The sequence below is a fragment of the Glycine max genome, chromosome 2, assembly GCF_000004515.6.
Source record: "Glycine max cultivar Williams 82 chromosome 2, Glycine_max_v4.0, whole genome shotgun sequence".
Lineage (NCBI taxonomy): Eukaryota > Viridiplantae > Streptophyta > Magnoliopsida > Fabales > Fabaceae > Glycine > Glycine max.
The window spans coordinates 978,614-996,622 of NC_016089.4; the positions used below are offsets into that span (position 1 = coordinate 978,614).

At 32.5% G+C, this 18,009-nt stretch overlaps 3 protein-coding genes across 4 annotated transcripts; 2 read left to right on the forward strand and 1 right to left on the reverse strand.

Moving 5' to 3' along the window:
- Positions 1-478: 478 nt before the first annotated feature.
- LOC100306404 (uncharacterized) lies at positions 479-2,169 on the forward strand. The gene is made up of 5 exons (XM_003518656.5): positions 479-874; positions 993-1,111; positions 1,496-1,684; positions 1,777-1,828; positions 1,923-2,169. Exons 1-5 carry the CDS (start codon positions 578-580, stop codon positions 2,031-2,033), a joined length of 768 nt encoding a protein of 255 aa, XP_003518704.1. The 5' UTR covers positions 479-577; the 3' UTR covers positions 2,034-2,169.
- Positions 2,170-5,706: 3,537 nt separating this feature from the next.
- On the reverse strand, positions 5,707-6,240 carry LOC102665550 (probable galacturonosyltransferase-like 7). Its single transcript, XM_006575711.1, has one exon. It carries the CDS (start codon positions 6,238-6,240, stop codon positions 5,707-5,709), a length of 534 nt encoding a protein of 177 aa, XP_006575774.1.
- Positions 6,241-9,273: 3,033 nt separating this feature from the next.
- On the forward strand, positions 9,274-16,032 carry LOC100816578 (long chain acyl-CoA synthetase 1). Of its 2 annotated transcripts, none has more exons than XM_006574464.4 (20): positions 9,274-9,397; positions 10,095-10,260; positions 10,454-10,517; positions 10,604-10,693; positions 10,801-10,857; positions 10,963-11,011; positions 11,282-11,358; positions 11,484-11,523; positions 11,609-11,703; positions 12,148-12,315; positions 12,408-12,518; positions 12,671-12,758; positions 12,988-13,054; positions 13,189-13,264; positions 13,394-13,511; positions 13,941-14,186; positions 14,285-14,424; positions 14,531-14,713; positions 14,980-15,099; positions 15,206-16,032. In XM_006574464.4, exons 2-20 carry the CDS (start codon positions 10,115-10,117, stop codon positions 15,251-15,253), a joined length of 1,983 nt encoding a protein of 660 aa, XP_006574527.1. In that variant the 5' UTR covers positions 9,274-9,397; positions 10,095-10,114; the 3' UTR covers positions 15,254-16,032. The 2 variants fall into 2 exon arrangements, with proteins under 2 accessions (XP_006574527.1, XP_003518711.1); XM_003518663.5 differs by having other exon boundaries at positions 9,323-9,468.
- Positions 16,033-18,009: the final 1,977 nt, after the last annotated feature.

Consider the following 18,009-nt stretch of genomic DNA (forward strand, 5'->3'; position numbering starts at 1 on the left):
ACAGCATTGACACGGCGACCGTAACTGTGGATTTTTGCCTCTGTAACTGGTTGTGGACATCTCAACAACACTTGGCATTCTTTTTTGTTTTCATTTTTTTTATAATAACAAGACTTGACATTTTCTATTCTCACTGTTTCAGCGCATCAGTGATAGGTAACTAGCCACTTTTTTTCATTCTTTTAATATTCTTACTGTTTTTTATTCTTTATATATATATATATTTCACATACGCTACTAGTTTCACTAAAAAAAATGCGGTGCTGCTAATAAGGTAGAAGTATTTATTATATTTGTTCATTTCACTAAGTTTGGACGATATTTAATTACACATTTAAAAATGCTTTTGGTTATTATTACTAAACAAGTTTGATTTTAATAAACATGCTTTTGAGAAAAAAAAATCCAAACATAAATCAAGTTATATAAATTGAATTTTTAACAAATTTAAGTTTCAAAGATACTTTTATTTTTTATCCAAACAGCCACGAAAATGTTACATCCTTTCTCTTTTCCTGTCTGAAAAGCTAATCCAATTATTTTCTTTGTTTCCCTGAAGACGCAAAGAGGGGATAATATGCAATACCTTGTTGCATCTGGTTCCTCTTCCTTTATTGAGGGTTATTCGTATAGTCTCCTCCGCCACAGTTATCCTCTCCCCAGAATTCGCAAATTGAGTTTGCTTAAGCCTCACTGTTCTCAGAGACAGCAGAGCCGAAGAAGCCTGAGAACTTCATGGGCTTCAGTGTCACTTACACTTTTTGGCACTGGCTTCTTACTTGGTCCCCTTCTCGATGGACTCCATTCAAGGGTCAATCTCGTTGTGTACGAATCTGGCTCCATTGATATTGGTCCACTCCACACAAACATATGGGTGGGTTTCGACTTCAACTTCAATTTTACTATGTACCCTTGTTTCTGAAATTTGCTTATTATTACCATATTATTAGCTGCAGTTTTTACTTTTTATTCTATCTTCTCCAAATTTATAGGTTCCTTTCTTGCTGGGGTTATTTTATTCCTCTGTTGGTTTGCTTCAACTCTACCTAGACGAAAAGGTCTTGAACAAGGTTCAAGAAGCAAGTTTAGCAAAAACAATTGTCTCACTAATGTAAGTACCTACTGCATTGTATACTTAATAGTATGAAATGGAGAATGCAGAAGTGTAACGCATTTATAATATGGGATTAAATATGATCTGGGTCCAATAAAATATCATGATTTTGCTGTTAAAAAAATATCATGATTTTTTATTTATTTTAATCCTTGCAAAAAAATTATCCATTTTTGTCTTAGTTTAATAAAACGACATGGCTTTAATCTTAACTTTTAGAAATTAAAAACATGTGTGATAAGCAACTAAAACCATGTCATTCTAGATCGTAAGAACAAAAAATGTATCAAATATTTATAGAGGTTTAAATAAATAAATAAAAAATTGATATTTTCATAAATTAAAGTGATATTAAAACCTAATAGGGTTGTCCTGTGCTAGATTGTTGGCGCTGTTTATAGAACTGAGTGCTGACCTCTACAAAGCCGGAATATCGAACAACATTGAAGCCTACATTTTATTTGCTGCTGCAGAATTTATATGGTTTTTCTTGGATAGGACATGGCTAGGTTTCACCTTGGCATGCATTGTTGGGCTTGGTTGCCCACTAGCTGAGGTTCCAATTATGAAGTAAACCCTTTCTCTCACCCAATTGAATTTTGAAAATATGTTTGGCTAGGTATTGAACTATTGATGAATACTTTCTCTTTTGCTTCTTTCAGGTTGTTCCACCTTTGGTACTATCCTCAAGCGAATATTGAAATATTTGGCCAGGTACATCATATTAAAATCAGTTCACGCTAAAGCTTTCCATTGATTTGTGAAATTGTTGATGATTTCTCATACCACCTCCCAACACCCTGTGCAGGGACTAGTTACTTGGACACTCACTTGCTACTTCGTGTATACGCCATTCTTGATCAATTTGTCACGGTGGCTGAGAACAGTTTATGCTCCTCAAACAGAGGACTCTGCCTAGAAAATTATGTACCTGTGCTGTCTATTCCATTATGTAGTACTTATAAATAGCATCAATTTGCAGCCTTTGACAAACACATTGTGGCAAGGCATTGTAATAAGGCATTCTAGCTTAAATATATGATACTCGTGCATATTCACAATGACTTAGCGACTTGAATCAATTCTCTATTTTAAATTTCCCAACTCTTCTCTCTGCTCCTATTCAACAGTAAAGTGAAGTAATTTTCATATAAATGAAAATGTAATGATTACTTTTCGGATGAAATTTGTCCCTGCAATTTTTTCTCCTAGACACCAAATCGACCTCAAATATATTGGATTTACAACTCATAATTTATACTCAAACCCTAACCCACCTATAATATTTTACTGGACAAATAACTAATTTGGTCCTTGGAGATATAAAGCATAGTGATTTTAGTTCCTAAAAATGATAAAATTTTATCAAAATCTTTGAAAGTACAATCTGACATTCACTTCATTCAAAAAGTTGTATGACTTTAGCATAATATTAACATACTTTTAAATATTAGAGTGACAATAAACAGTCAAGTTTAGGATCTAAAGTGACAATAAACAGTCAAGTTTAGGATCTAAAGTGACAATATAGAAAGTATTTTTAATTTTCATGTTTCCAAGGTTAATGTGATAACTTTTTATATTTTTAGAGACTGAAAGATAGTTTTAACCTATTTTATTAGTCCATACACACGATGGCTGCATGGTCCAAGCAAACTTGTAACTACATAGCTATAATTCATCAGTCATCTGAGTCCTACACATTATGGCTTTTGTTCATTGCATAATGCCATTGCGTTCCAGGGTCAAAATGATAAGCGATAATTTGCAAAGGAGAAGGGAAATGGCTAGCCCGATGCTGGAACATAGCTTGTCTTGGCCCATTACATGAATTGGGCTGGTGTAATTTTGGAAACCTCATTCTTGAGTTGAGCAATTCATAGATGTTATATTAGCTATCAACAATTGCTTCCTGTAACTTCATAATTGCCTCCTGCACTTTTTTAACCTTTTGGAAAATCTAATTCGAAATTTAATTTTATAAATATTTAAAATAGCTAATTCAAAATTTAAATTACATTTCAAATTAGGATGCAGGAAGCAAGAAGCAATAGCCTTAACTATCACCTCATCAGCATTTCCCCATCCCGCAAATTCCAATTCCTACGTGTTCCCTTTGGGCACCAATGACCTATGGACCCCACTTGTACCTTCATAATATAGTAAACTAGTAATTAGTAGAATTGATAAAATAGATCAAATCAGTCGGACCAAACTGGACTGAAAATATGTTATGCCAAATAGAATCGGATTATTTAGACCATTCGATAAGCTTATCAGATTAGATTGAATGTAAGAAATATAAATTCAAATTCAACTGAACCCAAGTCTAATACTTTTTTATTTTCAATTTCTACACTTTAGACTAAATTCATTTTCGACACTTCAAGCCAAAACATCTATTTTGTCAACTCTAGCAACTAGTAAATAAAACAAGAAAAACACAAACAAATTATTTTGTCATCTAAGTTGTTGGAAATTGAAAATGAGTGCTGTGTTGAATGAACAAATTATTGAATGTTTTGATATCATCTAAATAATCATCACCAAATTTCAGATAAGTCAAACATTTTCTCTCTCTCACTATTATATACATTTGGTATAAATATGTTTTGAAACAGTGTATCAGTATCGAGCAAAGTATGTCTTTGTTGTCCTTTTCAGGGGTCATCCACTTCAATTTTTTTGGTAAGGCATCCAGATCAATTTGGTATAATTTTCATTTAATAATTTAGGCAAAACGATTATTTAGGGATAAATTTTTTTCTAAATTATCAAACGAGAGTAAATATTAAATAAAAATGTGGAAACAGTGTATGAATATTGTGGCAACTGGCAAGTAAGTCGTTGTTGTCCTTTGGGTGATCCATATCCCTCTATAGCAGTTCTGTTGTGGGCATTAATGTAAAACCTAGCTACTGTCAACCGACAATTTTATCAAGAGACGACAAGAGGGACAGGGTCGCATCGTTATAAATTCAGCCACCCAATGACACCACAATTAATTGAACATGAAATCACAAAGGAATTAATGAATATTGCCATGTAAATGTGACTATGACTATATGACTATAGGTTTAGTTACTAATTCAATCACTCATAAACAAAGCTCAAGGGTGGCCCAACCGACCCCACGTACAATAATTACTACTTCTTCATTAATTAAAAAATTTAAAAATGATCATTAAAATACATAAAATTATATTATTTATGATATTTTTATGTTCTTTTATAATTTTATAATAAATCTTTTTTTAAAATTATTTAATTAATGTTCTAAGGATAGTGATGAGTAAAATAAATATTTTTAATGTATCATCTAAGATTCTTATGTAAAAAAACAAAAAAAAAGTAATAATTTTTTTTTTAATTCTAACAATAGTTATAAAATTTCTTTTTTTTCGTGTAAAATATTTAATATTAAAAAATAAGTAAAAATATAATTGATAAATGAATAGTTAATTTGATATTTAACTTTGTAAATGATAAATAAATAAAATTGTCCAACCGTTAAAAAGATTATACTGTTTGCTATTGTTTGACTTTTTCATTTCTCTTTTGCATTTTAAATAAAGAACGGATACTGTTTTTTGTCTGGAGCCCTGCAAAGCAACCAAGTTGCTCTAGTTTGTTGAAGTCACGGATTGTATATTTAGTCTTACATTTTTTATATATACAGGTATAATTTTTTAACGTTAAAATATAATTTTACATTTTTTATTAAAATTTATTTTGGATATCTATTTTTTAAAGATTTATTTTAATCATTCCTCTTTAATATTATCTTTCCATCAACGTAAAACTAAGGTTGTTAGTGTCTTATATAATAACTTTAGCTTGTACATTGTACAAACTTGTTTATTTTATATAACTTAAATTTATGATAACTAAATGTTTAAATATATAAACATTCCTAAATGTTTACATATTTTATACATACAGATTAATTCCTAAAAATTCCGAAAGATAAAGAGGTTAAAGATATTGAAATTTTTGTCTTTCTAAAAGACATTCCTAAAAACACTTTCGTCCCAGAAAAACAATCAGAAACATTTTTGTTCAAGTTAATTATTTTAATTTATATATTTAAATAGATTAATCTTTAACTTGATAGTTTTTAACGACTGCTACGATTTTATTTTATTAAATTACATCTACCTTTTATCCCTACCTCAATGCCACAGGACCCTCTTCCGCCATCCACATTTCCATTTCTTCTTTTCACGACCCTTAAACCTTTGTAATCATATCTCAAAGCTTCCACTAACGACCCACACCACCCATTCCACCACCAATCTCCCACCCTTTTCATCTCTATTCCACTCAACCCCCTTTTGACTCTCACTTTAACTATCACACACGAACCAATTTTACCGTGCTTTGGTTAGGTTATCGTGTAGCTATATATTATTATTAATTTATTAGTGTTATTTTTAACTTTGGATGGAGTATTTAAAATAGGAAAAGTAATTTTTTAAAGGATTTAAAATTTGTAAGTCTAAAATTTTCTGTCTGGATATCCTATTGATTGAAATTTGAAATGTATTTTAATAGATAATTCTTAATTAACTAAAATTTTGGAATTCTAAATTCTATCTATAGAGAGGGAATTCTAAAATTCTGAAATTTGAAATTTCGTTGACGAGAACCAGATCGGAGTCGAGGTATATAACCCTCTCGACGCAGGGTTCGAGGAGGTCAGTGAGGTAATTTTTGACGGAGGTAGAGATCAAGTTGCGGACGATCTTTGGATCGAAGTAATAGGCCTTGAAGTTCAATTGCGAGAAGGTGGATTTGACGAGGGATTCGAGGTTGGTTTCGAAAATGAGGAAGTGGAAGAAGATGTTCTCCAGGCACTGGGAGTGTTGGAGGATTGAGTGGACGGCGACGATGGAGCCGCGAAGGTACTCCATGTCGAGGGTGATGGCCATGTGGACGAGGGAGGGGCCGCAGACGGAGGTGAAAACGAAGGAGGCGCATTTACCGTCGGCAACATTGCGGAATGGAGCGATGGGGCGAAAGGAGAGGCGTGACGGAGGAGGCCGTCGAGATGGTGGGAGGAGCGGATGTTGGTGCCGTGGGAACGAAGCCAGAGAGGAGAGAGAAGAGGACGGAGAGGAATCCATGCTAAGGTGCGCACAGTCTCCTCTTCTCTTCTTCCTCTGCTACCTCCCTCTCCTCTTCCACCAAATGTTTTCTTTCTTTCTACGCTAATTTTGATAATATTGAAATTCGGAACAAAGGGGTAAGCACATTGCAGTAGTAGCCCAGACACACGGAGAGAGACACTCTCACGCGACCACTCACTTAGAGCGGATTTGCCAAATATATAATTTTAAAAATGAAAAAATTTAATTTATTTATCCAAACACTGAATTTTATAATTTTAATTAAATCATTTAAAATTCTTAGAATTTAAAATTACTTCATCTAAACACACTCTTATTAAATTTGCATTTGCTATTCTGGTACAATTGTTTGAGATTAGTGATTGATTTTTTTACCTAAGTTTCCATGCAGACAAAGAGGCTTGATGTTTGATAGGCTCTGAGGTGAGACCTTTTTTAGTGTGTGGTGAAGGCTTTAATATAGTGATAATTTTTAACTATTATTATAATGATTTTATTTTATTAAAATAAGTTTAATATTTATAAAATAGTTTCACATCCATTTAATCATAAATTATCATTTAAATTATTTTAAAATAATTATTTTAAAAATCAACAAACTTATCATATATGGTGTAATTGAATCATTGTATAATTTTTTATATACTTATCTATGTATAACCCCTTTTCTTTATTAAAATCACCAAAAAAAATACCTTCTTCCTCCCCTAGTTGGAGAAAATCAATTTCTTTCAACTTGACAACTAGACCTAATGTGTTTTTTTTTTTGTTATTGATTGGATTGAAACATTCTCTTTTTTTTTAAAAAAAAATGTATGTTGCTACTTGGTTCCATATGTTAGAGTTGAACTGAACCTCACAATCAATTACAGAAAGTGTAAATGTTTAAAGCATAAAAAAGAAGATTGAAATAATCTAAATTTAATAAAAAAATCAATTTCTAGTTATAACTTATTAATATATTCTAATTAAAAAATAAATGTGTGTACATTAATCAATCTCATAAATATTTGTTAACATACATACTTATTTTCTTAGTACATTGGAACACATTAACAAACTAGGTCTTTAGGGTATTTTGAAATAATATATATGTAGTTATAATTTGTTAACAAAAACAAGTGATTGTATGCCTGCAAGGCCCACGTATCTGCTTAACTATATATGGTATTTCATACTTACATGTACATGCTACCGCTCGTCAATAAAAAATAAGTATGTGCACGTACAGCCGCAGATCTCATAAATATTTGTTAATATACATATACATATTTTTTAAATTGGATTGTGTTAACAGGCTACATGTTGTACTTTAAGATGATATATATTTGTTAACAAAAATAAATGAATTTACGTTGATCAGGTCCACGAAATATGCTTGATGACCTTTTTCTCTATCTACCATTACATAAGACATTTCACACTTACACGTACAATTCCAAGTCTTATTTTACCCATTTTCTATACTATTCGATTTGATCGTGTTTGCAGGTTTCGTTGCTCGTTGGAGTCATCATTTTCTCCTGGATCATCTTTCGCATTTGGAGGTATGAAAATATCCCTAAACACAAACACAAAACTAATTGTAGGCTCCAATCGGTTTTGGGTCTAGCCCAATACGTTGTTTAGACGGGTCGGATCCCGACCGATGTGGCTGACAAAAGTTTTGGCGTCTTACTCATATCTCTAATCATAACTTATCTCAAGAAATCAGGGAGATATGATATATATGACAAAATCTTATCATACTTTGTAACTGAATGACAACTATATAATTAATAGATATTAGGCGGCTTAGAGGGACAGACAAAAGGTGCTTTTATGTTCTGGATTGACAACTTCCTAACCCTTGAAGAGGAATTTAATTCCGGAACACTTGGCAACTTCCTAATCCTAGTTGAGAAATCCAATTCTAGAACACTAATTATAGCAAGTATCTGATTTACAATACTAAGACAGTCTTTTAAGCTTACCTTTATTGTTAGTTCTTCTTTCTATTCATCCATTTCTGAAACCCATGGGCTCCATATCATTTCGTCATTTTCAAAATCAGCAAGTGACGGTGAATATTCACATTAGTCATATCCAGCGGATCAGCGGTTGTGCAACAGTTTCATTAGGCGGTAGCAACATTCTCGATAACTAACTAAAGAAATAGCATTTGATCTGACTCCAGTTTGAATTATTAAACTTTTTCGAACTTGTGTATGAGCCATCAATCTCCATCAATTTAAGTCAGCTTTATAGCTCACCCACATGTAGTACAACAATAATGTATGCATTTTTGCTAAGAAACTACTAGTTAATATATAAAAACAATCTTTTTTTTTATCTTAGTATTATCTGCTGAGGGAATAAAATATTTTTTTATTAAAAATACAAGATTCATTTAATATTTACTTCTCAATATAATTAAAAACAATATATATATATATATATATATATATATATATATATATATATATATATAAGATATAAATTTCCTTAAATTACAAAAAATAGATCTTGTTTAGGCACAGAACATGTCAAAACAAGGGCAAGCTAGTCAGACTAAAATTTGGAGATCCATGTTTGGACTTATATCTGGCGTGCATTAGTTATATGTTTAAGCTTTTAGTTGGAAGTAAGGGGATTATATTTAATTATTTTTTTTAACACACGCGTAGTTGTCAGTACAATTGTAAAGTTGTCCGAGTAACTAATATGGTTTTCCTTGTCGAAAATCTACTCTGTAACGAACGAAGTGAGCATCAATGCCATACCATGTACTATATCTGCATCGCGACTGACTTATATACGGGAGTTATGGTAGCTTGCATAATAATTTCGTACACTTCTTCTCTTCTTTTCTCTAACTTTCTTTCTTAAATCAAACAAAACATAAATGAATAGGGTGAAACCAAGTAACCTAAGACAATGAGGGAGGGAATGGTCACGTGGAAACAATTGAAGTTACTGTACGATAGGGCTGCTCCTCAGTCCTCATTATTATTCGTTTCCAACTTTCAACTACCTCATTTACACTAGCAACTCCTTTCTTCACTATAAAATTCTCAACTTGGTTCTCATAATATATACCACCCTCAAATAATCAAACTTATCGTATGTATGACTTCTATCTTATTTCAACACGAAGTGCAGACAAAGCAGCGAGGTATACACATATACAGTAACCCAGTCTCAGTTCACACGTACACTCACCGACGCCAACGTCCATACCTATCTGTAACTATGTTTCTTATGTGCCATGACATTTTTGACTTTCGTATCCCTCACCCTTTTGGATTTTCTGTCGTCTTTTTTTCTTTTTAATGTTATAAAATTATAGTTAATAATTAATATGGTTATTTGTGTTGAGCAAAACCACTCTAACATTTTCCTTCCGTCGTTCCCGGGTACTCGGAACCATGCTTCTAATGCGTGTTTTCCTATGTAAAACTATTATGTTGCCTTACTCTAGGCTCCAGGACCACATGAGCCAAACTCTAACAAATTGTTAACTTTTTTAATTGATGTGAAATTGTTAATAAAAACTTAGTTACATGTTAATTATACTTATAGAAAAATAGTTGGGATCATAAATTAGTCGATGGATAAGTAAGTGATAGTTTCGTTTCGGACCATGCAATGTACCAAGCCGTACTTTATTTTCGTCACTCTTATTTTTAAGGACTTTTAATTATGCTTGACTTTTTGACATGCACGTCCTTGACTTGGATGATTTAATCATACTACAGAAAAGTGAACGAAGTTGACGGAAATTGATGAGAGTTAACTAGCTAGTGCTCGTTTTCCTTTGCAAGTTCTAGCTAGGTGGCTGAATGCTGATACTTGCTTTGTGTCTTGTTCAGGTTTTTCATAACAAAGGAGAATGAAGGCTTTTTCAGTTAAGGTTGAGGAAGGAAGGGAAGGTAAAAATGGCAACCTTTCTGTTGGTCCTGTGTACCGTAACCTCCTCTCAGAAAATGAATTTCCTCCAATGGATCCTGATTTCAGTACCACTTGGGATATTTTCTGGTAATTAATTTCAGTCCCTATGATAATTCAGCAGTAGCTAGTAGAATATATGATGGTATGATCTATGTTCTGTACTGAGCTTTGCCCACATAATAATAAGGTGGGGTCCGTTAAATGTCAATGTAGGAAAAATTGAAGGTTTGGTGGTTCATCAATAAATGATGTTTTGATGACCTTGCTTTGATGATTGCAGTGTGTCTGTCAAAAATCATCCTAATAATCGTATGCTGGGAAAGCGTAAAATTGTTGATGAAAAGGTATGTCATGGAGATAATTTATTTTTGTTATAGGAATTGTATGTGTCATGAAAATAAGGTACTTAGTTTTTGGTTCATGTTCATAGATTGGACCCTATGTTTGGAAGACATATAAGGAAGTTTATGATGAAGTTCTGCATATGAGTTCTGCTTTACGAGCATCTGGTGCCGAACCAGTAAGTGCTTGTGAAAGGGCTTCCCTCGTAACTAATATGCACAGTAGATTTGTAGTTTTCAAATGAAATTGATCTTCTTGATGTCTATTATGGTCATCCTGTAACAGGGCACTAAAATTGGAATTTATGGATCTAATTGCCCGGAATGGATTGTGGCAATGGAGGTTTGACAATTCTATAACCCTTGTGTTCTCAAAATTTTCTCTATTGTTCTTTCTTGCTATAATGCTATCATATCATAGTTCATAATTATGTTTATATTGGTGTAGGCTTGTTCTGCTCAAAGCTTTGTTTGTGTGCCTCTCTATGACACCCTTGGTAAGTTTTCTCTAGATCAACTTGTTAAATAAATTCACGTATGCATACTTCTCTCTCACATCTTTATTGTTTTGCGATTAAGATGCATGCCAAAGATATGATCCTAACCAAAGCCAATCTTCGGACTTGGTTTATTTTACATCTCTTAGTAAACAGATATGGTGCTCATTCTCTTTATTAGTGCGAAATTATTTAATTAGTTTTCTGGTCTAAATAAAAAAAGCAACATTCAAATTTTAATTAAGGCATTTTTTTCTGTTTTTAATGCAGGGCCTGGTGCTGTAAATTTTATCATAGATCATGCAGAAGTAGATTTTGTGTTCGTCCAAGATAAGAAGGTTAAAGAGGTAAGGAAGAAAGATCAATTTTTTATATATAAAAAAAGTAAATATTCTGCTTCAGATGATTTTCTATATCAGAGATTCAGAGCAGCAGTTTATGGGCTCTTACTGAGTTCCTATACCATTTGCAGCTTTTAAATCCTGAATGTAAATCTTCAAAGCGACTGAAAGGTAAATTTACGTGTTTAATCTTCAATATTTCTGTGCTCTAGCTAGCAGAACGATTTAGTGAAACTAAAATTGATTGTGGTTACAGCCATGGTGTGCTTCACTTCATTAACAGAGGAAGAGAAAGCTAAAGCCACCGCAATTGGAATTAAGCCATATTCGTGGCATGACTTCTTGCACTTGGTTAGTAAGTAGGGAATTGGTCATCCAATGCATAAATCATACCTCTTTGCTTATTAGCAGTAAAGGAATTGCTATCTTGTATAACTGCTTGGTTTGTTTTCTTCAGTTGCTTGCGCGTTTTTTATTTTTATGATGCAATTGTAGAATTTGGTTTGTTTTGTGAAGATTAGATGCTGCACTTTCTAAAAAATTGTTCACACAGGATAAATGAGTTACTTTTTTTCTTTTGTAAAGGTATTGTGTTATCTATATGAACCTCTTTAATTGAATCAGTTGCTCTTTTGTGAAACAAACGTAATCCCAAGCTGGCAGAAACTTTACAAAAAAAAATAAAATCATATGGATATATGGTGTTAAAACTGTTCTCTGTAGGCTATTCTGTAATTCCTCGCAGTTAGTTGTCTGTCTGATCTGGTTAAAATGGACAAACTATTATTCTTTCAGGGAAAAGAAAACCCAAAAAGTACTTTTCCTCCTCAGGCTCATGACATTTGCACAATAATGTACACTAGTGGGACAAGTGGAGACCCTAAAGGTGTTGTTTTAACGAATGAGAACGTAACGGCTTTAGTAAGAGGAATGGATCTTTTCATGGAACAATTTGAAGACAAGGTAAATCTAATGCTTGATACACTGGAAAATTGTTATGATACCATGCATTTTTCTCGTAACAAAAGTGACTAGAATACTATTAATTTGCATAGATGACCGTGGATGATGTGTATTTATCATTCCTACCCTTGGCTCATATCCTTGATCGCACTATTGAGGAGTACTTTTTCCGTAAGGGTGCATCTGTTGGATACTATCATGGGGTACGTTTGTCCACCAATTTCACGTTACTTTGGATTTGCTTGCATGGTAGTATTAACTATTGACATGTTAATATGGAACCTTAAAAAGAAGTAAAAATATTCTATTTTTTTATGTTTAAATTTCGTGAATTTCTTGAATTGTTTGCTTGAAGGATCTGAACGCGTTGAGGGATGATTTAATGGAGTTAAAGCCAACACTATTTGCTGGTGTCCCACGGGTTTTCGAAAAAGTCTATGAAGGCAAGGCTACCCCTCAACAAAAAATCTATTGCTTGTGGATTAGAAATGCGAGCAACACTATACATATTTTGAACGCATTTTTTTTGTTGTTGACTTAAATTTATTAGAAACTATAAAAAAAAATTTAGTTTTTAATAAGTTTTAAATAAAAAATGTGTCAGAAGAAATGTTGTGATAGACTACTGTGTTGTTTATACTTTGTTTCAATGAATAAGAATATTTGTTTCAGGGATCAAGAAAGCAGTGGAAGAACTCAATCCAGTGAGGAGAACAGTTTTTGGCATGCTCTACAACTAGTAAGTTGGAATTCTCTATGATGCTATATTTAGCTGTAACATTTTTTGGTAAAAGTAATAGTACTTTCATTTATTGAGATCATGGATTTTGGGCTGAGGCAGTTTTGCTAATTCATATTTTTCTTTAAATGCAGCAAACTTGGTTGGATGAAAAAAGGATACAAACATAGACAAGCATCACGTTTAGCCGATTTATTAGCCTTCAGAAAGGTTGTATAATATCTCTTACCTAAAACTTCATTTTTATTTTTCTTGAAAATAGACTTCTTTTACATATGGGTAAAACCTTCTCCAAATTTTCAACCTACTCCTGTCCTAACTCCTACCCCTCCATTTTAGGTCAAAGCTAGGCTTGGGGGTCGTGTTCGACTAATAATATCTGGTGGGGCAGCCTTGAGCCCAGAGGTGGAAGAATTCTTGCGTGTCACTACTTGTGCCTTTGTATGCCAAGGCTATGGTAAGAAGAAATATAGTTATACTATAAGAAATATTAACAAAACTGTTTTTTCCAACACATTTGAAATTTACTTGGGTGTCATTAAATATGTAATCTCATTATTAATTTAGTGAATCTTATTTTCAAACTAACAAAAGTTTCAACCAAGAAAAGAGACTTGATTAAAAATGTTATTAGTCGAGAAATTATTATATAGCTCAAAATATGTAGTATTGACTAATCTTCACATAAATGTAACCATATTTTTCAATTTACTAAAGAAAAATATTAATAATAAATCACATAAAGATTTATCAAAACCACGTATCTCAAAATATATAATAATCTTATACTGTATATAGATAAGATTAAACAGAGAAAATCTAACATTTTTATGTTGGGCATAACACAACATAAAGATACATTACATTGACACAATGGTTAATCCAGGTCTGACAGAAACATGTGGACCAACTACTCTTGGCTTTCCCGACGAAATGTGCATGCTTGGTACCGTTGGTGCTGTATCCATATATAATGAAATAATGCTAGAGGAGGTTCCAGAGATGGGCTACAATCCTCTTGAAACTCCTCCATGTGGTGAGATATGTGTGAGAGGGAAAACTGTTTTCACTGGTTACTACAAAAATCCAGAGTTAACAAAGGAAGCTATTAAAGATGGATGGTTTCACACAGGTAATTGAGTTGTCATTTCCTGCCTCAAAAAATGAATCTTTTTTTAGGAATCTTTAAATGGTCTAATGTGATTGTGTGTCATTGTCTGGTATCCTCAGGGGACATAGGAGAAATGCTTCCTAATGGTGTTATTAAGATTATTGACAGGAAGAAGAATCTTGTTAAACTTTCCCAAGGAGAGTATATAGCACTTGAGCATCTGGAAAATGTTTATGGGGTCACTCCTATAGTTGAAGATGTAAGTATTTCTACAAGTTCAGCACAGTTAATTGGTACACTTTTTAGTACATAGACTCTCAGTAATGGTAAGTTTGTGATTCGTTCTATGTATGTTTTACTGTTAGATCTGGGTTTATGGGAATAGCTTCAAATCAATGCTGGTTGCAGTAGTAGTTCCAAATGAAGAGGTTGCCAATAAGTGGGCATATTCAAATGGTCACATAGCTTCTTTCCCCATACTCTGCTCTCTCGATCAACTAAAGAAATATGTGCTATCTGAGCTCAAGTTGACAGCTGAGAGAAATAAGGTAACATCTACAGATAATGAAATGATGCCTCTTTCTATGTGACTATTTCTCCATGATATATCCAGCTTTAGGTCATCAAATGCTGTTAAAATAAAACTTTATTGCTTTAGGTATGAAAAAAGAAGCTTAAAATGATTTAACTTTTGTTGGAAAGATTTATAAACTATGAAGCATAGACATCAAACTATAAGATTTTGGTCTTGCAATCATATATGATTCTCTAATTGTCTTGTTTCCTCTTCAATTTTTGTCCTTCATAAAACTAGCTGAGGGGATTTGAACATATCAAGGGGGTCATATTAGAACCGCAAGAATTTGACATGGAAAGAGATTTGGTGACTGCAACACTAAAGAAGAAAAGAAACAAACTACTCAAGTATTATCAGGTAATCAGATATCCTCTTACTTTTGCCCTTACTCTTATTGCAGTCTATTTAATTGGTGGTGTACACTACACTAGAAATACTCACAAAATTGTTGATGTTGTCACAGGTGGAAATAGATGAACTATACCAAAGTTTGAAAGGGAAAAAAGCATAACTTCTGAGGTTTCTAAATTCTAGACACGGATATGCCTATTTAGTAGTACCCTGTAACCAGTTATTTCCGTTCCACAACCCCCATCGATATATTGTCCTAGAAGCTCAATGCTCTAGTATTTTGCGTGAGGTATTATGCAGCAGCAACTAGCGAGTGCTGAACCATAATATTACCTAATTGTCAAAGTCTATATATGTGTGTGTTTGTGTGTGTATGACTACGAGAATGAACAATCCATTTCGAGTGAAGAAAGTATAAATGTTGTCAACCCTCGTATGCCCGTGGCACGCTACAAGCATGTGTTGAATATAAAATCAATTTTTGCACACGGAACCTAACACCATTGACGTAGTGCCAGCTAAAGGAGGGAGAGGGAATCCTATCAAATCCACGAATTAGATAAGAGAATAGGTGGGCAGATAATAATTTCAGGCTTATATTTATATTTATTCAATCTCGTTGTTAGGCTGAAATACTCTCACGGCTAATATGTCTGATGTTGAGCATGTAAATAATGGACAGTGAGATATATTTTACGTTTAAAAATATAAGAAAAGCATGAACATTGGACACTCTACACTGACTACACATCTACAGAAACAGGCACAAGAGCTGAAGGAAGTAAATGAATATCCCATCAGTTCTTTCCACCTAATCTGTATCAACCAATACCTATATGTACTTGAAAAACTTCTTTCCCTCTGGCATCTTTGCTTCCTAAGCCCCAGATTCCCGTCTGAAGAAAGCGTAATATGACTTTGAGATCCTCTTTGTTGCAACTCTTTTCAGTGTTATTATTACTTTGCTAGAATTGTTTTTTACTAAAGCATTAAAGCGTTAGTAAGTGATCATTATCGTGGCTCAATTGTTGCAAGCCTCGTTGAACTGAAAGGCTTCTTGTCACTCTACCGATGTACACTTGAACAATCCAACCTAAATCTGGTTCAAACAAACAAAAGCATAATTCAAATATTCAATAATCAAATCTTCAATATGATAGTGCATCGAAATGAGTAACAAATAGTTTTGCATATCTTCATTTCAATTATCATCTTGCTTGTCAATTGTCATTTGATGAGGTGGCGAAGGGAAAATATGCTTAGGACAAAGTATGATTGCTACTAGCAAAAAAAGTATGTGAAGACGAATGGTATTGACTGGTTTTTATAATAAAAATAACCTTAAAAATATTTATTTAATAGTTATTTATGTTTAATTGTTGAGAAGTCATGTTTTTTTTATTCATGACTTACAGATATGAAAAGGAGTTAAAAGTAAAAAAGATGTAAAAAATAACAAAAATATGAAGAAGAAAAAAAAAAACTCAGCCCAAGACGCGTCCAGCTCGAAAACAAGCATCTTCGCTAAGCGAGAAGAGGCACACGCGGCACACGCTCAGCGCGAAAATGCACATGAGCGCTAAGCGAGAGGATGCGCTCTAACAGGTACTTGTGCTAAGCGACCAGCGCAGGCTTAGCGCAAGTACACAGATCCAAGTCCACTTCAGCAACTATAAAAAAAGAGTCAAACCAAGGATAAAAGACACACCAAGCCTCAGAACATCCTAATACACAGAGCCTGAGAACTTAGGGAATTCTTTCTTCTCTCCCATCATTTTCTATTTCCTTTTTTCCATTTCTTCTTTTCCATAAGTTTCTAAACTCCTTTTTGTATTGTATACTTCATATCTATCAATGCAAATAGGTGTTTTCTTTCCTATTATACTTTCTTGTTTTAATTTTATGTATCATTCATTCTTAATAGAAATACAAAGAAAGGTTGTAGTTTTAGGATTAGTCGCTCAACAAAGGATAATGTTTAATAGGACTAAAAAGATGTATGTTAATAAAATCATTGTTAAACATAAAGTTATTGCATATGTTCATGCATCAAAACAAACATTTAAAATTTGAACTTTATACATTTTATCTATTGAATCTTTGTAAAGACATTTGAGAGATAAATAGATGAAATAGATTTATCATCGTAAAGTACGAGACAAGACAAAATATTCTAATAAATGTGCGTAGAAAAAATTTATTTAATTAATAAAAAAAATCTAAAATAATATATATTAACCAAATAAGGAATATTAGGTCTTAACATTCTCATCCTATTAAATTTTCTATTATATCTTTTGTCTCTTATTAATATCTATTATTTTAGTTATTATTTCTTTTAACTTATCTTTTACCTTATCTCATCTTTTCCTTTTATAAATTAAAAATTATTCAATACAAATACAAAACAAAGTTTCTAAGAAATTCAAATAAAACCTCACCATTTCACCTCTTTCCAACTCTGTCTTCATAGTAGCTCTACTTCATCTTTACACATTATTGGATTAAAGTTAACTAAGAAAACAATACTTAATTTTAATCATAAGTTTTTTTTAAAAATAAAATTGGTAAAATAAAAATTACAAAATTTCAATTATAATAAAATTAATTTTTTATGTTACTTTCGTTTTATCTAAAGATACAGAAAACTTTCTAATATTTTTATCCATCTAAACAATTTTTTTCCAATTCATTTTCCTTTTACTTCTATCTTTCTTATTTCCTCTTTATTTCCATCCTTATTCTAATCCAAACAAAACATGCATGAGTTTTTTTTTTTTCAGAGCTTTCAATACAAAATTATTTTTATGAAAAAAAGAACAGAACATATCTCATTAGAAAATGCAATGATAAGGCCTCCGAAGGTATAACAGCAAAAAGTCGACGAATATAAAACGTTACTAATACACTAATAAA

Excerpts from the sequence above, each read along its gene's own strand:
- LOC100306404 (XM_003518656.5), top strand. The coding sequence starts at position 578 with ATGCAATACCTTGTTGCATCTGGTTCCTCTTCCTTTATTGAGGGTTAT. Across the intron at positions 1,112-1,495 it reads AAAACAATTGTCTCACTAAT|ATTGTTGGCGCTGTTTATAG; the intron begins GTAAGTACCTAC and ends GTCCTGTGCTAG. Across the intron at positions 1,685-1,776 it reads GCTGAGGTTCCAATTATGAA|GTTGTTCCACCTTTGGTACT; the intron begins GTAAACCCTTTC and ends TGCTTCTTTCAG.
- LOC102665550 (XM_006575711.1), bottom strand. The coding sequence starts at position 6,240 with ATGGATTCCTCTCCGTCCTCTTCTCTCTCCTCTCTGGCTTCGTTCCCA.
- LOC100816578 (XM_006574464.4), top strand. The coding sequence starts at position 10,115 with ATGAAGGCTTTTTCAGTTAAGGTTGAGGAAGGAAGGGAAGGTAAAAAT. Across the intron at positions 11,012-11,281 it reads GCCTCTCTATGACACCCTTG|GGCCTGGTGCTGTAAATTTT; the intron begins GTAAGTTTTCTC and ends TTTTTAATGCAG. Across the intron at positions 13,265-13,393 it reads ATTTATTAGCCTTCAGAAAG|GTCAAAGCTAGGCTTGGGGG; the intron begins GTTGTATAATAT and ends CCTCCATTTTAG.